Raw genomic sequence first — 20011 nt, 5'->3', positions numbered from 1 at the left:
TTATGCAAAGTATGCAATGCATACTTGTTCTGACAGGTCAAAAAACAGGTTTTGCCAAAAAATAGTGTGATGAAAATACAAGTAAAGATTTCACAATATAGGATTGTTTTAAACTCAGAAAACGGTTTTACACCAAAATTACATACTGGTGACAAGGAGTAGAACACTAATGATCAGGAACTTTAATCCAGGTAACTAATTCCCCTCTATTTCTGTAAGTAGGGCACTTCAATAAATATCTGTATCACATCAGAATTATGATGATCATCACTTTACCACTTAATATTCAGTGAAGTCATGTAGTCCATCTCCAAAACTGGTGGTTAATTCCATGACTATACCAAGTTTTCATATCATATATATATATATATATATATATATATATATGCAAATAGCAATTATTTTTGTACTATGCCATGAAAAAGGAATTTGGGGGGGAAGGAAGCAGTGTTTAGTTTAATTTCCACTAAAAGATTAGCAGCTGGGGTACAGAAAGTTGTTTTTTTTCCTCAGCAGCTTCACATTCTTTCTCCTCCCCTACCTCACAAAAATCAACTTTAGGAATTACAGAACTTACAGCAAGGAAGAAGTACAGGTTGGGCAACTTTGTCCTGCATATATAAGGTTGTAGGTTTAAATGTTGGACAGAAATTGTGTGGCCTCCAAACTATAGATTAACAAGCCACTGACTGAAGTATTTTAAAGCCAGAAAAATTTAGAATGTAATTACAGCATCAAGTATTACCTAAGATACTCATGGCATGAGTGTTTACTGCAAGACTGACAGTAATCCATTTGCTCATATGTATTTTTGACTACTGACACCTACATGATGTAGGCTTGTATCCATTCTTGTTAAGAATATTTTGCCATTCTGGTCCATCCCTTTGGGACTAGGATTATATACTTGTACTCATCAGGTTATCCTATGTTACAGCTTTCCTGAAGGCCTCAAAGCTGCTTCTGTACATGATCACTATTACTAGTGTTTGACAATGGAGATTGTCCTCCTTTATATCGCACTTTTTGGACAGACAATGGTAGCAAAAGCAACTTCAGAGTGTTACTAAGGAAACTAGCTGTATTTTACATCAGTACCACAAACTGCAGCATTGCATTTGTTACTCTTTTTACTATAATGGATGGTACTTAAAAATGAAAAGCAGTAATTCAAGCCATGTCACTGCAGACTCTTATTTGTGCTTTATACTTAAAAGTACAGCGCCTCCAAGCCATTAAACATCCAAAGGTATAAAACCCTATTATCATGCAATGCAATGCTGTCACCACACCATGCACCTGTACCACCAGTTTAGGCAGAATCAGAATATGATGCCCACATATACATATGGAGGGGAAGATGGGGAGGAGGGAAGAATGGGAACAGGACTGGGACAGCCCAAAACTAGCAAGATAACACCTATAAAATGAGCAACAACTGTACTATTCATTATTTAGCTGATGTGCAGGCATCCCTTCCCCATTTCTCTATGCTTTAGACCATCAGTGCATACTTTGCACCACAGCTTTTTGTCTTAGAGACTTTTTTTAAAAAAAACTACTTCTTTGGCCTCATCTGGCTTTAAATTAAAGGCAAATAATCTATAGGGGAAAAAAATCATTTTAAAATACCTTCATTGTAATCTCTGCCATTATAAGCTTTATGACTATGTATTCACTAAGGGTAGAAGTTTACATCGCCCAGACTAATGGCATCTTATCAGCAATTACTCTTTTTTGAGGATAGATAACGCTTTTTCTAAAATAGTATCTCGCACTTAGCTGGGAAAAATCCCACTGAACTCCTGTATCTTTCCAGTATCTAAATCCTTCTACAGTTGTGTACAACTCTAGAAGCACAGAAAAAGTTTACCTTATTACTTTCAGTGCTTGAAATCTGCTCTTCAGTAGCTAGAACTTTGAAAACCAACAAATCATCTAACACTGATTCACTGCAAAAATTAGTTTCATTCACATTTACAACATGGCTGATAATAGGCAAGAATTAGTAGTGAAGATTATGTTAGCCTACAAAGATAACCAAGATGAAGTTTTCAACAGCATGCTTAGCTCAGACAAGGTTTTTGAGTATTCTCATGAAATACCTTTATATTCCTGCAATGTCTTCTGGCTCCTTGATCTCTTTTATAGCTGCTATGAAATAAAAGCACCAGTTTGCTGGGGTTTGTTTTAATCCATTTAAATTCAGAGGAGAATTCAGAACAGTAAGCTTCTGAAGCTAATTCCTACCAGACAGCAACAAAAGGTATGCAGATGTTCAGAATTTTAAAATTTGGCCACATTTAAGTTTCTTTGCTCAGAGATAGAGATATACAGACCTCGCATTATCATTCTCATTCAAAATGCTTTTTCTTGATTTTATTTACTTCTACTTCAAGTAGTTTATATAGAAACTTAGTAATAATGATGATTTTACATAAAGTAATTAAGGTGATCAGTTACTGATTGATAGTTACTGGAACAGGCAGCCCAGTCTCTATCCTTAAAAGCTAATAAAAATCCGACTGACAAGGCCATGAATAACCTGTTCTAGTTGACACTGCTTTGAGAAAGGTGTTGGACATGGGATCTCCAGGTCCAGGTCCCAACCTCAACCACTCTACAAATTGTTTCAGTATTGCCTGAGCAAAGGTTAAAACAACTTTTCATCACCAAGTTGCAACTTCGTTGTTTTACTTTAAGAGGGGACTAAAACTTCCTAGAATTCTTTAGTACTTTTCAAGTACTATCTTATATGGTTGTCAACTAAGTCCTTATCCACACAACCAGTTTCCTACTAAACTTGAATTTTGAAGATGCAGTTTCTCCTCACACAGGCTTTTATTTCTTCCTAAAATTTAAATATGCTGGTACCAAAGTAGTAGGAGCATTCTAAGCGTTGACATAAGTAAGTATTTGTTTTCTTATGTAAGAAAATAAGGTAGTTGGCTGTCAGCAGGGTTGCCAGTGAGAGATGTTAGTTAAAACTAGTAAGAGATTGACCTGGAATGCATCTAGAAATCATCAGCAAGTTAATATTATGAACACGTGGAGATAAAACAGACACCACTGAAGTCAGAATTCTTGATCCAATTCCAAAATTAATTTTCTGCCTCAAGGAACTACAGTGAGTGAAGAGGACAAGAAAGCCTATCCAACTGATTACTACAGGTTTTGTTATCAAACTACCTGTTCAGCGGTGTGTTGACAAACTGTAAGAGTTCACTCTTTCCAGATGAGAGAGCCAGCATCATTCTCACCAAGGCTCACGTGTAATGAGCATAATAGTTAAGATCATTACCTACACAACTTTTAAATATAAGACACACATTTAATGGCAATTTCTGGTTTTATTAAAAAAAAAGTTGCAAAGCCAGCTAATGTGAACAGGAAGCTCTTTTGTCTTTTTTTAACAGGAATGCCTGCAAACACATGAAACCGAACAAAACCTCACCAGTTTATACCAAAAAAAAAAGAAATAAAAAAGAAGTATTTTTTTTAATTCCATAAAGCTAACCTCAGTAAGACGTGTTAGTTACTAATGCAGGTAGCACTGGAGTTGTTTGAACTGTTGATTGATCAATGAACCAGCACTTACATTTTTATTTGATGCAATGTAATGGGACATGGAATTAAAGCAAACTGGGGAAAAAAAAAACAAACAGAAAAATAATAAAAACAAAAAAAAACCAAAACATTACAACTCCATGCCTTTATACCTTGGTGTAAGACATTCAATGTCCTCATGAATTTCCGGGCTCTCTGCTACAAGTAGGCACAATACATTTCTCGTATCTTACCATACAAATATTTCAACCAAGAGCTGAACAACTGAACTAGATATTTACAACCATTCATAGAAACCATTTTCTGCATCTTCCGGTAATTAAAAAAAAAAAGTTAAAATAACTGTCAATACTGTCAAATCTAGAAAGTCTTACTCTAGAGAATCTTTTCCTGCTTTACAGCAAGCTCAACTTAACTTTCCGTTGACCAATCGGCCTATCATTCAGTTCATTAATAGCAGCCATAGCTTCCTCATAATTTGTCATAGCAACAATGGCATCACCCGAAGGTAATCCTTGTTCATTGTACTGTACAGAAACTGATTCCGGGATCACTCTGTAGCCATAGAAAAAATCCAGAATCTCATTAGGAGTAGCTTTAAAAGGTAAATTTTTCAACCGAATAGGAACAACATGCTCAGAACCACCACTAAAATTTGGATCTGGCATAAATCTTCCTTCGGGAAAACCTCCCATTTTATTATTCCCAAACTCCATTCTGCCAAAAGGTTCACTGTCACCACCAAAATCCATGAGGGGTGGCGGACCTCTAAAATCCTTAGGAGGGCACATGAAGTCCTCAGGGGGATGCCTAAATTCAGAAGGATGCCTGAAGTTTCCAGGGGGACCAAATGAATGCATAGGTGGCCCTTGTGGTGGCCCAGACGGTGAGCCAACTGGACCTCTGTCATACGGACGCGAATTACCCTGCATTTCATTTGGTGCAGACAACGGTACACTTACACCAAACTTCTGCATCTGGTCTTCAGATATAAGTCTTATTAATACCTCTGTTCCCAAGAATCTCCGACGATTTAAGTTTTCTGCTTTCATGGCTTGTTCTTCAGATTTAAACTTCACTAATGCTTCTCCCAGCCCAACTCCTTTGTCATCATAGAGCAAGTAAATATCATCTTCATCAATATCAAATCTCTCAAAGAACTTTTGTACTTCAATTTTTGACACATCAAATGGAAAATTCCTTACATAAATACATGTCTTAGGGCCGGAATGACCTTCCCGGTAACTTTTTTCTGGTATGGCCTGTCCAAGATGATCTCTGTCCTGTGATCTTTTCCTCTCACAAGAGTCAATTATTTTCAACATTGACTTTCTTGAAATTGGAAAAATGTAAACAGGACGATTGAGAAGAACCCTTCTGTGACATTCCAAAGCAGCCTGATAATCTCTCTCACTCCTTAACATCACAAAGGCATCCCTAGTCCTTCTCTGATGCTTATCTGTTAGAAGCTTGATCTGTTGGCTGCATATATCCAGGTCAGGAAAAAAATCTCTCAAATCTCTTTTCTCCACATTAGTAGATAGATTTCTTAAGTGTATGTAATATTCCTGGTTGGGAGATGAACGGGAACGTGTTCTTTGTCTCCTTGGTGATCGTGAATGAGAATGCTTCCTTGAATGCATGTAGCCTGAACTTCTTGGAGAATGGTCTTCACAGAAAAAGTCATCGATTTCATCTGGCATATCCACCCTCCCACCATATTCAATCCACCGTTCCTCTGTAGATGGGCTAATTTCTATGAACCTCTGACCCATGTACTGTCTGTGACGTTTAAGTCCTTCTAAGGCATCACCTGGCGTAGCGAATCTCACCAAGCAATCGCCATTGTTTAAACCATTGCGATGCTTTATCATAATCACTCCGTCCACATGTAGCCCAGAAAGGAAAGCACGTACTTCATCTTCTGTTGCAGAGTAGGGTATACCACGTAGAAATAAGTAAAGATCATCTGGGTTAAATGGATGACATGCCTTTCTTGACTGATAGTTTGATTTAGGCATACCTATATTACCATGCCTTGCACCATTGGCATGGAAACCAGCCTCCGGATGATTTGGGGGACCATAGCCAGGTTTATTCATTCCTTTGGGAAAAGGCGTGACTAAATGTGGCATGTCTCCAACACCAGCACCAGAACCGTTAGTACCTGTTCTTCTAGAGCCAGCCATATTTTCTCGTCCCCCACGGTCAAATCGTTTCCGGCTCATTTCTATGGTATTCTGCATCTCTGCCTTGCTGCTGAGAAACAGCTCTATGCGCGAGTCCTTGATAAACCCTCCTGAACAGCTCATGGCACGCCGTGCATCTTCATCTGTTGCAAATATAATAAAAGCCTCCCCAATCTCTCCTCCAATAATATGCACACCTCCATCAGGAATATTCAATCCCAAGAAGAAACGACGAATATCTGCAGGACCCGCAACAATAGGAAGCCCCTGTAAACGGATGACTACAGCCATGCTGAGCTCAACCCACAGCAAAAATCACCTGCAGACAAAAAGGTACACATGATAGCACGTCTTTAGTACTCAGCTATTACAGTATCTTAACACTTAAGAAGCTAGAGCCTTTTTAATGAATGTCCTTGTCTCAATCGAGAGAGAAGGTATCAAAAAACCCACAAGGTCACAAAACCAAGATTAAAACAAGATTCACTGAAAGTTCATTAGTCAGAACAATTAGCTGCTCCACCAGCACATGTGCACAACTCTATCAATATTCCCTATCCTAGGGGCAACAAAATCCACCTAAGTCACTCCTCACCGTCCAAGATACCTACAGAACACCTGAAGTCTTTCCTGGCATAGTTACTGTATGCTAGAAATCTCTGCCCAGTCCTAAGGAACAAAAAAAAACCTGTTTATTTTTAAACAGGATGCTTGTGATCGTAACACAGAAAATACTAGATGATAAAAGGAGAAAGAAAAAGAGTAACTGTATCACTGGAAAATGAAGTAATTCACCAACAGTGATGACTTTACTGCTTCGACAAATTGTTCTACCCAGTGATCAATTCTGATCAATAACGTATGTTTTCTCTGCATTCAAAAATGTTGCCTTTTTCAGGTAGTCAGAGTATTAACTGCAGCAGCCACATGTACTCAGGAGAGCATATCCTAGCTCCCAGCCACAAGTGCAAGAAAAAAAGGCTGAGTACGATCTTGTCACAATACTCAGTGAGAAGTGTTAAGCTTTTGGCAGCTTACCTGTTTCTGCTTTGAAGACCTGATAAATTCTGTAAAATCAACTTAACTGTGGAAAGAAAATGAAACATAATTAATGGCTGATATCTGTACTTTGCTTCATATACTGTGCTACACTGCTGCAGCTCATCCTTAACAATGGCTAATATTAAAGCCAAGCATGTAATGAACCCACAATCTGGGATACTACGAAGAACTTCTTCCATGTCCCAAGATGCTACGCACTGCATCTTTGCGTTTCCAGTTTAGAAGCAAAAAAAAAAAAAATAAATCACAACTTTAGTTGACTTCTGGAAATGGTGAGAGCACGATGAGATTACTTGGTCATCACTGTGCACACTGAACTGTTGAAATGAAACAGACTGACAGTATATTGAGGGAAAAACTCTCAATTCAGTTCTTTCCGGTCCTTGAAAAATGTGTGAAGTCCACCTCAAGGTTACAGGAAGTGTCCATTCTTCTGAAATCCGCCCGCTTTCAAAGTTCACAAGAGTATGCTACTCACCAGCCCAGCACTGCACTTAAAGGACACAGTAGAGACAATCAAATGAAAAAAAAAAAAAAAAATATCCAACATGAAGAAACTTCAGGGAGCACTTCGACTGCAAAGCAAATTTCAGTATTTTCTCTATATGTTTACTGCCTTTCAAACATAAGAACAAGAATCAGTTTGATAACACCAACTTAAACCTATCCTGATTTTCACCATTATCTAACACCACACAACACATAGCTCCGCACTCTCAAACACAAGCTTCTGTGCCAAATGATTACATCCCTTTAAAAAAAAAACAAACAACACCGAAACACCAAGATTCCAATACTCTAACAACTGTTTGTCACTATCCAGTGTACAAACTCCCTGCTCAATAACAAATGTAAAGCACCAGATCCCGATCTACTGATAACAGTAACTATCACTCCATCTATGTGTTTAGCAAAACAAGAGCAAATCCCAACTTCAGTAACTAATGAATTCTACATCACTTCTACATCAGCACTTTGTAAGCACAACAAACTGAAAAAAAAACCTGCCCACTTAGTAACTTCACTGAAGATCATCTGTTCTATTTCTGTGGCGGGTTGACCCCAGCCAACAACCGAGCACCCACACAGCCAACTGTTCGCTCCTTATCCCCACCAGTGGGATGGGGAAGAAAACAGAAGAACAAAGTCAAGAAAACTTGTGGGTCCAGATGAAGACACTTTATATTCAGTGAAGATGATTAAAAATAAAGCAAAGGAAATCACTCTTCACCTCTTCACAGGCTGAGTGAGGTTCACCCTGCCTCAAATAACAAGCACCTTGGAAGTCAATAAAAGTCTCCCACAGAAAAACGCAAAATGATCAAACAAAAACCTTCTTCCTCTACCTCAGTTTTTGTTACTGAGCATATTACATGGTACAGAATATCCCTGTGGTCAGTTTGGGTCAGCTGTCCTGGCTGTGTCCCCTCCCAGCATACTTGCCACGGTGGCAGAGTAGGGAAAAAAGCAAGCCTTCACACTGTGGATGCACTGTTCAGCTATAGCAAAAGCAACGATGTGTGGCCAACACTTAGACACAAATCCAAACCACAGAACCATATGGGCCACTATGAAGACCGTTAACTCCATCCCAGCCAGACCCAGTACATGTTATAATGTTATCTTCTCAACAGATGTGACGACAATGCCAGAAAGCAAGGAGAATTCAGGGGCCGAATTTTCTTACAGGACCTTCGTGTCTTGAAAAATCAAATCCGCTGCCCTGCTACTTCATGATGTATTTAATCTGTAGTATTTCTGAATTTCATCACTCTGCATACTTATCCCAATTTTTAAGCAGCATTCGGAACGGATCTCAGTATTTCTTCCATGATAAACAGCAAGTTCTCCACGACGTGCCAAGGATGAAACATACAACCTTCAGTAGTGAAAACTAGACACAGCGATTCCAGATCACGATGCAATATTTAAGAAGTCCACAAAGAGAAATGCCAGTTCAAATAAGAAGCTTTTTCTGACTGTATACTAACGATCAAGCATTGGTAGAAGGTACAGACAAACCATCCAAGAATTTAAAGTGAATTTAAAAAATTAAATAAGAGTAACTTTTGGGTTGAAAGTGCCACACAAAACTAAGCCCAATTCATGAACTCTGCAAGGGCCTCAAAGACCAGGAATTTAAATTATAAGTAATTGACAACTTCATGCCACCAATTTAAAAGCACAGAAGTGTGCACATTAAGAAATCTTGTATTTTAACCGAATTAACTAGAAAACAGAACTATGCCTATACCTCTACATCCTCAGCAAATTCAAAATAAAACTTCACTAGAAAAAAACTGCAGCTTGTAAATCACTGTAGGAAACTAAGCCTGCACTAGACTAGTGTTTTTACCGTGACGTTGAGATTACACAGCCTGCATGCAGTCAATATGCAAACTACAACACTCACAGAATTACCCCAACCGTACAGCTGAACCAATATAACCGGGGGATCAGAGAACGAATTATTATCTTAAACCTCTTCAAATAAGCCTTAATAGTCGAAGTGAGCTGCTGCTACCGAGTTTTCACATCGCTGAAGGAAGATGCGTGTGACCTCCGCCTCAGGGCCCACTACACGGCCGGCGTGAGCAGGGCCCGCTCCGAGCGCTGCGAGCTAGAGAAATCCAGCGAGACGCCCGCAGTGGCCCCTACACCGCTCCAGCCACAGGCGGCGTCGCACAAGCCCAGAAGGGCCGAGGTGGTCGAAGCCCAGGGCCGCGGGTGGCGAATGGGTAACAGGCAGTGAGGGGAAAAGGGTGGGGGGCAGGCCGCCACGCGTGCCCTGGCCCGCCAGCAGCCACCTGTGGTCCGACCCCGCGGAGAAGCTCGGCCTCGCCTCGGTCCCGGGACAGGGCTTACGGAAGGAAAGGTGGTGGGCAGCCAGGCGACATGAAGAGGCCCCGGGAACGATAGCGCAGCGGTTCCACGAGGGTTACGCTGCTCAGAATAGGCTCAGGGCGCGACCCCCACGCCCCTGGTTACACGCACCGTCCCAGGAAACCGGGCGCTCTCCCTCACGCCATCCACCCACCGGACACGCCACCAGGACAGGCTCTGCGCCGAGCCCCGCGGCCCGCAGTCCCCGGCACAGCACCACCAAGATGGCGTCCTCCGCCGCCCCCCACAGCACTCTGAGACGAGGCTGACCCGCGCCTGCGCCGGGCCCGGGCCCGCCCCCTCCCCTTACGGTTGGACCCGCACTAGCGCTTCCGTACCCTCGCGCAACCCTAAGCGCGCATGCTCCGAGCACGCAAGACTACCAACCGCCGCTGGGAGGCGGTGCGCAAAACAGATACCTCGTGACTCTCGCTTCTGCCTCTACGCATGCGCAGCCGAGCGCCCGCGGCATTTTAATACACGTGTGCGCCCTTATGGCGTGCCGGTGGGGTTGGTGCCGTGTAGGTTGTGGGCATGAGCGCTCAGAGGTGGGTTCCACAGCGATCGTCTGAAACAGGGGTTTATCTAGGGGATGGCATCCCTTCCATCACCGCCGTTTTGGTGTGTGAAGAGGTGTCCTTGGCTTCTCTTTTCCATTAGTGAAGGAGGACCAATGGTGTAAGGCCATGTTCAGAGAAGGGAAATTACTTTGGTTGCACAACTGCAGCGGAGGTAGTTATTTTATCTTGGCGCTTACCCCACCTGCCTCTCCCTTTTAGGTATTTTCCCTGTATTTGTGTGTTTATACTGTACTTGTCTGCTCCATTTCAGATACACAAGTCTGTATGATAGGTTTGTAAGCTAAAAGGCTAAATTTTTAAATTGGGACTGCTGTGTTGAGAGTAAGGTGTTAATTTGTAAACTGGACCGCTTTGTTAGCAGCAAGATGAGCCAGGGTAGCCTTGGGAGTATGTATAAAACAAGGGTAGCTTGTGAAGATAAGAAAGGAATGACCAAGGCAGATGGGCCGGTTCCTCAAGATGAGGAGCAAATTAGAACTACCCTAAAACACAGACACAATCGTGAAGTAATTCACAAGAGTCTTCACATGGGCAAGCACAGAGCTCAATCAGGGCAAGACTATCTAAGGCCATCAGAGACCCACTGAGACCACCGCTTGGCAAGAAAAGTGCATGTGTAATTAAAATGCAAATATTACAGTTAGTTCCACTAAATCCAATGTAATACATTTCCCGTAAAGGTTGTAAATACGCATAAGTTTGTTGGATGCTGCTTGTAGATTCCAGGTGCGTTCACCTTTGCAAAATGATTCTCATGTGCGCCCAGCGCTGCAATAAAGAATGCCTGCTTTGTAAAACTCTAGATTAAGTCTTAAGAGTTTCTTAGACGGTCTTTTGCGGTAACAAATTCACCTAGTAACTCAGCCTTTAAAAACTCATTGAACCCCGCAAAAGAAATCCCATGAGGAATAACACATTTGACATGATGCATAGCGGCTTCCAAGCAATGCTAGTAGAGAAAATCGTAATAGGCGGTTCACACAGAGGAAAGTGGCTGTAAGGGATTAATTAAAACCCAGGATGTTAAGTGCTCTGCAAGGTTTTGGTAATACTTGAGGGAATGTGAACAGGAGCATCTTGGCAGGTAAGAAAGGCAACGGAATAACTTACGCTGCGCACCCGTTCTTCAAGGTATTCTGTGTGTTTGCCCTGTTACCAGTTTCCTCTCGGCAGGGGAAAATAACACGCACACGTTACGTTTGTATGGAGCACCATCTAACAGGTTTAGAGATGAGGCACCAGAAAGCACAAACCAGACCTCTGGTCTTCCCCTGACTTCTTTCCTCCGATCTCGTCCACCTCCACCAGTCAGACACGCTCCTCTGCCCCACGCTTCCTTGCTCTGAGCTGCTGGAGTGTCTCTAACCAACACTCGAACTCCTCCGCGGAGCCTGTGCCCTCCTCGTCCCGCCCACCCTCCGCCCCTCCCGGCCGCGTCGCCTTCCCCCGCCGCCCGTCGTACTATCGGCGGCCGGCCGAGGCGCGCTGTGGTAGCTATGGCGACGCCGTGGCGCTGGGCCGCCGCCACCGCCGCGCTGCTCCTGGCCGTGTCGGCCGCGTTGCCGCCCGTCCGCGGCTTCTCCCTCCCGCTGCAGCGACCCGCGGACTGCGGCGGCGACCGCTACTTCGACATCTCCCGCCTGGCCTGCGCTCCCTGCGGAGCCCACCAGCGACCGAGCGCCGGAGGTGAGCCACCCGGGACGGGGGGAGGCCGGGCTGCCCGGGCCCGGGGGCTGCGCGGGGCCCTGCGCCGAAACCCACCCTCCGGCAGCGGGAGGTGCCGAATCGGGGCTCGGGGTTTAGCGGTAAAACAGCCGTCCTCGGGGCAACGCTGAAAACGCAGCGAAAGGGCCAGGAGCCCGCCAAGACATAAGTGGCCGCACCACAACTTTGGTTCCTGTGTCCGAGAGAGGTCCCAGAGAAGCGTCTGTCTTTTTATAGAGATACGTCCCAGAGAAACGTATTTTTAATAATGTCTCGTTCCTCAGGCATTTGTACAGTTATAGGTATTCACATTTTTATGAGCAAAATTCCATAGGGAGCTTCCATGACTTTAAACTCCTTGACAAAGCTTGAATGTCTGAGATGTTAAGTGTCTAAGATTTTCAGGCTTTGCACATACTAATCCAAGTCCCATGTTTAGAGCATTATACAACACACCTTGACAGTAGTAAATGAAAAGTACAAGTGATAGTTCACTTTCTGTAAGAGAGAAAATGGTATGCTAGTGTCTGTCTTTTATAAATACACAGCCCGGAAGAACTGGAAGTTCAGTATTATGTGTACAGAAACAAATTTGAGGCAAAGAGCCAACAGCACCTCTCTTCAGAACTGGTATGTCAGTCATGCGCTGCTCTGGATGGCTGTTAACCGCTGCGGTGTAAAAGCTGGTCACCTCGTGCACCACCATTGTGGCGCTTTAGAAGAGTAAACCTTTGCAGAAAAAAATGCACTGTAATAGTTTTCAGACCTGCTGATAATGTGAGTGTCAAGATCCAGAAATCCCTTTTAGACTTGACTCTAACTAGAGAGGATGGTTTGACAGTGTGGCAGGATTTAGGGGGGCAGGTTATATCTCCTATTAGAGCAACTGATAAAATTTAGTTTTTAAAAACCCACAAAAAAACAAGCTCTGTTCCACCCTGGTTTACAAGTCAACCTAATATTGTTCTCCTAAAACATCTCTGTACACACTGTAACATGAACATTTTTCTTAAAGCAAGATGATTTTCATTCACATCTCACGTGTTTTATTCATCCATCTGATAATTTGTATTGATCTCTTGAGCACAATAGCAGTTGTTCTTAGTATTCTCTGGAAAAACAAAAAAAAAAGTTTTATATAGATTAAAAATGTGTTTGTTTGTCGGATTTTTTTTCAGGTAGTTCATGTGTATGTCAGCCAGGATACAGGATGGTTTCTAGTAATGGGGGGTCCTCTGTTGTTTGTGAAAAATGCCCAGAAAATATGGTAAGTGTTAAACTTTTAGTACTTTGCCATAATGATAATGCTTTTATAATTTTAAATTTCCTCCTGACTGCAAGTTATTTTTATGATTTAAAATTACTTTACACATTAGTCTTTGCTTGGGAGTTTTAAAGACCATGCTTTTAGGTAGTTTTTTTTTCTTCTTTAGAAGTGTTTATTGCTATTGTAATGCACTTTTTTCATATAAATTTGGCCCCCACAGGCAAGGTAAGAGTATTTTAAATGTTTAATTTACCTCCACTGCTTTTCTGCTTCATGTTATGTTATTCTTGTCCAGGGAACACTGTTTTATAGAAAGCCAAAGATGCTTTTCAGCTCCTAGGCATCTTACTTGATTATTTTCATAAATCCTATTATCATAATACTTATAGACCCCGATACTTTATCTTTTTACTTCAAAATGAGCTGCTACTATTATGTTACTTTCATTACTTCTATCTTTGTAGTTTGGACAGTTCTTTCTACTTTTCTTGGCAAATCAGACTGTAATTTTCGATTATATTCACAGCATTGAGACAGTGGCACCAGGCTTAACCGGCTTTTTCCACTATAGTAAATAAATATTTTTTCTCCAGCAATAAACAACTTTTCAAGGTGAAAGCCTTCCTGGTAACTTCTTTCTCTCCAGTAACTATAGAAGAAATCTGAAAGAGACCATCTTAGTTGTGTAAGTTAGGTGTTTAGTGTGTAATGGAAGTTAATTTCTCTCTTCTTTCCATATTCCTGCTATGTTAGACAAAGACATTGACAAAATACATTGGCTTTTTGATCATTCTGCTGTTTCTTCCATGTAATGGTGGCATTTATCTTTGATCCTATGGGAAGCCATTTGCAAAGATAAAATTATATTCGTGGAGAAGGGAATAACATCAGTGTCACCTGAAGATGAGCAGTTATCTCCATTTTCCTCATTGGTTTTAATCTGTAGTGCAGCTACTTCATAGTGTAAAGTAAGTGTGGATGTTTGGGTACGTGCAAAATTCCATGCAGTTATATAAGCTGCTTCTCTTAAAACCCCTCCATTTCCATTACTTCTGTATATTTATGTGCAGATACTCTATTTATACATTGTTATGTTTATTGACATTTTTTCCCAGTGTAGAACCTCTGTATCTTTCTTTTTAAAACTTCTACTTTTAATCAACTCTTATCTTGACTAGAGGGTGTTAGCTCATAGGTTCAGAGAATCTTGACACTTTTTATTTTAGCCTATGTCTGCATAGGAATGACTTTTGCCAGGTTGTTCAGCCTTTTTTATTCTTTAAAAGCTTTGTGAATATTACTGCTGCTGTTGTATCTGAACACATTTTCTAGTTAATAACAGCTGGACCAGCCGTTCTTCACAGGTATTGGGTGATGTGTGTATTTTTGAAAAATATAATAGTTTTACATTTTATTTTAGACTGGAGTTACTCAAGATGGTTGGAATTGTATTACTTGCCCTAAAGGTCTAACTTCAGAAGGAACATGTAAATGCCCCCGTAATGAAATACTAGGTAAGAAATATATGCAAGTTATATTTGTGCTTGTTTTAGATATTTCAAAGGAAATTTAACATATGTTTACATATCTAGTGTAAAGATTCAACATTCCTTTTGATCTTAAACCTCATTCCTGAAAGACAGCAGATAAATCTGTACCATTGCTCATTGCAATAAAAACTGTTATGCAAACATTCAAAAAATAAATACTAATGTATTACTTCCTTTAAGCTTGTTGGCACTAGGTGGAGGCATTAAAATTGGAATAAAACCAATGTCAATATAGACTAAGAAAAAACATTGAAATATTTTGAAGTATTTAATACATAGGTACGTTGCAGTACAGGAATTATATGAGTAGGTGGAACAGAATAGCCAGAGCAAGTCAAGCAAACTATTGTGCAATAATTAGTGGATTTCATGCCTCCCTGAGATACAGGCATGTATTTCTGATTTCCTGCAATCTGCTTCCCTGTGTCTGTGCCTCTTTCTTCATGATCCCTAATAGTTGCAGGTGAATTTAGTAGACACAGAAAATTAATTTTAATATTAACTTTAGTGTCTGCATTAACTAAATTTTTGCTTATCTAGAACAGTAAAAACCTAACAGCAAAGTATAATTTTCATCAAGGGTGTGAAGCAGATAAGCTCTTGGAAGGTCTAGTTTTCCTTATTTTCAAAGACACAGTATGGAAAAGGCTTTCTGTGTGCCTGTAAGTTTTTGAATAAGTATTACTAATGTCCACTTTGGTTACATTTCTGACAGAGTGTACTGCAGAATCACTGTTTTCCAGATCATTAAAAGAGTGAATACCAGTCATTTCCCTTAAGCTTTCAAGACATTATGGTAAAATAGTGAGAGCTGATTCTGTAATTTAACATGCAGAAAGAACATTCGTATTGTAATTATTTTGTGGTTTTGTTGGGTTTTTTGGTAGTTTTTTTTTAATAATTAGACTGGAAATCTCTTGCCAAATGATTTAATTGCTGGAAGATCCCATTTTGAAACTTTGAATTTGTGACATTTGCATGAATAATTTCTGATGAATATTAAATTTTTTTTTTTTTTCCCAGTGATTTGTAAACTTGACATTTGAGTTTTAGCTTTGCAGTGAAGCCTTGGTTTGATATTTGGTTCAGAATAAATAAAAAAGAACAGCATAACTGGACATGAAATACTGCTTTCCTCATTGAAACTAAATTGGATATGCATAGCTATAAGCAATGCACCTATGCATACATGAACGTGCATTTATAGTAGATGTTATTTGCAACTTGCGCTCTTTTTTTTAATAAGCTCTTTGCATTTATTTTAGATCTGCATAGACACGTTTTCAAACTTTTCCTAATGTCTATGGCATACTGTGTGTCATGCAGTTTTATCACAGTTGAGTTTATTTTCCACCTAGTGGAAAGAAGTATCGATGGCATTTTGCTTGATGAAGCATTGTGCTTACATTGTAATGGAAGTGAGCAATCCTTCTCCGCTTCAGATGCCTCAGGAAATAGGTGAGTATCTTTTGCCTTTTGTGATGATACATTAGAGCAGTTTTGTTCTTTTTAAATGAGTATTATTGAGGAAAAGCCTATATCGTTAGGTTTAAAAGCAGTGAATTTGAAATCCTCAAGCCTCAAACAGTATCCTTTGTGTTCACTGATGACCAGCGGTTTGGTTAGTTGGTTTTGCTTTAGTGTGACTAAAAAGATTTGGATTGAAACAGCAGAAAGAGAATTCTTATTTGGTAATTAATTATTTCATTTCTATTTCACTGACAGAAGAAATAAATCAGTTATGTCTTCTGGATTTCAGTTTGAACTAGTGAAGATGCTGACGCGGTGTTTTGAGGCATACTATGTAATCAGCTATCACTAAGTAGTAAATCTCATACTTAACTAGATTTTAAGTGCATGCTTCATGTTTGTGATCCATAGGTGTGTAAGATGTGAACAAACATTCATCAATGCAAACAAGTCTTGTGACTGCAGCAGCCCAAACATTTTAGTAAGTGGAAGAATGCTTATTGTGTAAAGCTCAGAAAAACAAGTTATGTTGACAAGAATCTAGATTTCCGTTATTTTTTTACATTTTTTTTTTAGACTGGTGGGCTGTGTTTCAGTGCTGGTGAAACCTTACGCCCAAAGGCAGTTGCAACTGTTCGTTTTGCACAGCTGGTAAGTGTGTTTACTCTAAACGTTTTGAAGCTATCCCATTATTTTCTTTCAGTAAGCCTTCTACATTCAGTTCTTGAAGGTGGTGATTTGTTGTCTGATCACGGTGATTTCAAGGTAGCTTGCATCTGGATAGAGTATAGACTTGTAGACCAGGCAAGTATTATTCTAATGAAATATGTTTAAGAAAATTCATGCCCTCTGGAAAATTGAAAAGGTGAAGTAATTTACATGAATTTAATATCAAAAAACAGTATCATATGATCCATTGTATGATATGTATTTAAAACACACTCTTGTATCAGAAAAACAGGAGGTTTTTTTCTTTCTCCTTTTTTTTAATATGTAAAATGGGTATTCATGTAAAATATGTGGAAGAAGATACAGGAATTGAAAGGACATTTTTAGTTTTCAGACAGATAGAGCTGATAGAAGAAAATGGAGACATGCAGTTTGCGATTGTGTTTGAAATTTTGACCACCTTGGATTGGCTAATGGGTGGAAATATGTTCTGTTGAGAAGAATGAAGGTGTTTTCTTTGTTTTAGCTAATGAACTTCTATTAGTTGTCGGATCTTCTCACAGGACCGTTTTCCAAGTAGTTCTGAACTGAGGAAATGCTATGTGGCTAATAAATGTAGTTTGTTCTTAACTGAATTAATGTTAAAGACTAGTGCTTGAAACAAAGCAAAAGGCAGTCTTGCACTTTCCTGATAGCAAATGTTGGTTTGGCTTTCTGAAAATGCCATCTTCTAAATAATGTTTTATTGAAAAAATGTCTTTTCATTTGCTCACTGTATGTACAAAAGCCATGTTTTGTTCAAATATGAGTAGTTACAAAAAACAGGCTGTGAAATAATAAATTTGGCAAATTTGGCCCTGAGTTAAATTTACCACCAAGTCAACACCTTATCCTTGAAACCGTCGGTACTTCCCTTGTGTAGTAAAGAAACCTCCTTCAAATGTTAAATATTTCTGCTCTTTTTCTATATATTTTGCCTGATTCAGTGATGTGAAAGAAGTTACTACATTATGGCTGTGTTTTGAACAGAGCTGATTTGATTGAGATATTTACAAACAATAGAAAGCTCTTTGAAAAAATAAGTAGTATCTTTTAGCTGGCACAGTTTTCCAGACTGTTATGTTATGGATATATTGTTCTGAACACAGAAAATGAAGCAATTCCTTATTTACAGGGTATAACACTGACATCAGCATGGTTTCTGGAAAACCTGCAGTCCTCAGCCTCTGCCTGTTGGGTGAGTTTCGTCAATGTTTGCTGTTTGCTTTTTTATACAGAAGTCATGCTCTGTATAAAAGAATGACACTTTAATTTTTGGAACTTAGCTTACCTATTTTTAAAGACTCTTATTTTGAGATGACAGTAGATGAGAAAGAAGTAAATATACAAAATGTTTAGAATGAATACTGAGTGCTAGTCAGTGTTAATGCAAGTCTTCAGGGTTGGAATCTTCATAAGGTGAATGGTGCTAAAGAAGAAATCCTGCAATAGTCAGTAGGTATGTGAGCTGTCATTGGGTCTACCCAGTAAGGGGTCACTCAGAAAATTAACTTCTTACATATTCATTGTTGATTGGCAGCTGGTCTTTACCTCTTTCTTGGCTTTCCATTAGTTATTTTGGTTTGTGATGGAAAAGGGTAACCATACAACCATCCTTTCCAGCTTTTCTTTGCTTTTTTGTATGCAAATGTTTCTTATCGTTATGTTCCTCTGGGTGGTGGTAAGCAGGGGTTAGAAGAGTGGTTGCAGCAACAGATTCATGCACACTTGTGAAGAAGATATGCCTCACTCTGCCTCCTTTTTGCGATCTGTTACCACACATGCTTATTTTTTCATCTGTATTCCCCTCCTCAGAATCAGATTTTAACTTCTCCGGCCTTACCTTTCCTCCCAGTACATCATGACTCAAAGGGTTACATGTCCTACAGGTGTATAAGGATCACAACAGTGGATTTGCAGAATTCCATGGTACACAAGCAGACATAGTCCTTATTTCCTACATTTCATTATTACAGATTACTACAAATTATTAGTAGTAAAGTAAGAATACTTACAATTAATAAAGCAGGGTATTTATGTATTCGAATGGGAGCAGCAATCAGTAGTAGCAGCAAGCATATATTTCAACATTACAAGTTACCACAAAAGTATTGTTAGTAAAGCAGCGAATACACTTATGATCAATTAGCTATATGTGTGCCTACATATATATATTATTCAAAGTAGTACCAGTACATTGCTTACTAATCCACTCCCAGGAGTGGGGCCTTAAAATCAATGACAGATGAAGTCTTACTTCAAAGGTGATTTGTGTTGCAGAGTCTGCAGTCAGCCAGGCATCCCCAGCAATGGTCTGATAAACTGCCTAGAGTTTATCAGGCAGTGATAAACTTTATCATAGAACAGTTTGTGTAGGCAGCATTCTTTGTATATGTGTGTTTGTGCAAGTGAGATGGGGACAGATTCACTCTCCATTTTGGGTAAAAAGTAAGTGATTTTTATATTGCTGAGACATAAGGTGGTGTAGGACAGCACTACCTGGGTAGCTGATGTTTTATGTTCTCTCAAACCAGTTGTCCTGCGTTCAGCAGTAGCAGTCATGTTTCTCCTTTGTGGTAGCTGGTGCAGTGCTGTGTTTTGACTTCCAGCCTGGGAGCAGTGCTGGTGATACCGATGCTAAGTGATGTTTACCCTGACCAAGGACTTTGTGAGGCTCATGCTCTGCTAGGGAAGAGGGGAAGCTGTGAGGAAGCAGAGATGGGGCGCCTGACCCAGGCTAGCCAAGGAGGTATTCCATACCGCAGCACATCATGCCCGGGGTGGGGGGTAACTGGGAGTTACCCAGAAGGACACGGGCTTCTGGGTGGGACTCGTTTCTTGGCAGGTGGTATTGTATTCTCTTCCCTTGTTATTTTCTCTTATCATTGTTGTCATTGGTGGTAGCAGTGGTGATTTGTGTTGTACATTGGTTGCTGGACTGTTCTTGTCTCAACCCGTAGGACGTAGGAGTTGCACTCTTTCGATCCTCCTCCCTGTTCCTCCGGGAGCGGGGAAGGGGAGAGCCCCGGG

At 40.3% G+C, this 20011-nt stretch overlaps 2 protein-coding genes across 6 annotated transcripts in view; one reads left to right on the top strand and one right to left on the bottom strand.

The window, feature by feature from the left end:
* Window positions 1–753: 753 nt before the first annotated feature.
* Window positions 754–9985, bottom strand: RBM12B (RNA binding motif protein 12B). Of its 3 annotated transcripts, none has more exons than XM_061448101.1 (3): window positions 9856–9985; window positions 6795–6840; window positions 754–6075 (listed from the first exon to the last, which is right to left on the bottom strand). In XM_061448101.1, the coding sequence occupies exon 3, from the start codon at window positions 6045–6047 to the stop codon at window positions 3963–3965; it is 2085 nt and encodes a 694-aa protein (XP_061304085.1). In that variant the 5' UTR covers window positions 6048–6075; window positions 6795–6840; window positions 9856–9985; the 3' UTR covers window positions 754–3962. The 3 variants fall into 3 exon arrangements, with proteins under 3 accessions (XP_061304085.1, XP_061304087.1, XP_061304086.1); XM_061448103.1 differs by having other exon boundaries at window positions 9813–9981; XM_061448102.1 differs by lacking the exon at window positions 9856–9985 and having other exon boundaries at window positions 6795–7600.
* A 312-nt stretch (window positions 9986–10297) lies between these two features.
* The window catches only part of TMEM67 (transmembrane protein 67), a 33588-nt gene continuing 23874 nt past the window's right edge, over window positions 10298–20011 (top strand). Inside the window, exons 1-7 of one of the 3 annotated variants that reach the window (XM_061448097.1) lie at window positions 10298–10433; window positions 13165–13253; window positions 14674–14767; window positions 16162–16261; window positions 16685–16754; window positions 16850–16924; window positions 18117–18179. In XM_061448097.1, the coding sequence (XP_061304081.1) occupies window positions 10388–10433; window positions 13165–13253; window positions 14674–14767; window positions 16162–16261; window positions 16685–16754; window positions 16850–16924; window positions 18117–18179 (537 nt within the window). In that variant the 5' untranslated portion in view covers window positions 10298–10387. Of the gene's footprint in view, window positions 10434–11707; window positions 11969–13164; window positions 13254–14673; window positions 14768–16161; window positions 16262–16684; window positions 16755–16849; window positions 16925–18116; window positions 18180–20011 lie in introns of those variants that run through there. The other 2 variants (XM_061448096.1, XM_061448095.1) reach the window with 2 other exon arrangements.

The sequence above is a fragment of the Pezoporus flaviventris genome, unplaced genomic scaffold (assembly GCF_033815535.1).
Source record: "Pezoporus flaviventris isolate CSIRO_AGI_PZ_B2104156 unplaced genomic scaffold, CSIRO_AGI_Pfla_v1 ptg000007l, whole genome shotgun sequence".
NCBI classification, from domain to species: domain Eukaryota; kingdom Metazoa; phylum Chordata; class Aves; order Psittaciformes; family Psittacidae; genus Pezoporus; species Pezoporus flaviventris.
Note: the sequence above shows the minus strand (reverse complement) of the source record. Positions and strands in the feature narration are given on the sequence as shown.